The sequence below is a fragment of the Penaeus monodon genome, chromosome 22 (assembly GCF_015228065.2).
Source record: "Penaeus monodon isolate SGIC_2016 chromosome 22, NSTDA_Pmon_1, whole genome shotgun sequence".
NCBI classification, from domain to species: Eukaryota; Metazoa; Arthropoda; class Malacostraca; order Decapoda; family Penaeidae; genus Penaeus; species Penaeus monodon.
Genome location: NC_051407.1, coordinates 1,477,896 through 1,478,214, shown reverse-complemented (window position 1 = coordinate 1,478,214; position 319 = coordinate 1,477,896). Strand labels below are relative to the sequence as shown.

The following is a 319-nucleotide window of genomic DNA, read 5'->3' as shown; positions in this document are numbered from 1 at the left end:
TATGTAAGAGCAAGATAAAGAACAGTAATAACAATCATAATAAATTAAATGAAATCCTTTTACCCTCGAGGTCCCAGTCGTAGCGACAGTGATCCAGCGCATAGATGCAGACGGCCAAGTCCACATGGACATTGAAGCGCCAGCAGAAGATGAAGATCTCCTTGACTCGCTTGCCGGAGAATCAGATGAAAAGGTCAGGGAGACATTGCATTCAGTTCATTGCTTGCTGTTTAGTTTAAAACCAGCAGATGTTAGTTTTAGGTCTGAGAGGTAAATGGTAACAGTGTGTTTATAAATGTTAAAGGGGAAGGAGGTATGA

The 319-nt window shown here is 41.4% G+C and overlaps 1 protein-coding gene across 2 annotated transcripts in view; it reads left to right on the top strand.

Moving 5' to 3' along the window:
• LOC119586810 overlaps nt 1-319 on the top strand; it is a gene marked incomplete at its 3' end in the record, with an annotated part of 12,765 nt that overhangs the window by 8,893 nt on the left and 3,553 nt on the right. For both annotated transcript variants that reach the window (XM_037935535.1, XM_037935534.1), the window contains 1 exon segment: nt 71-193. In XM_037935535.1, the coding sequence (XP_037791463.1) occupies nt 71-193 (123 nt within the window).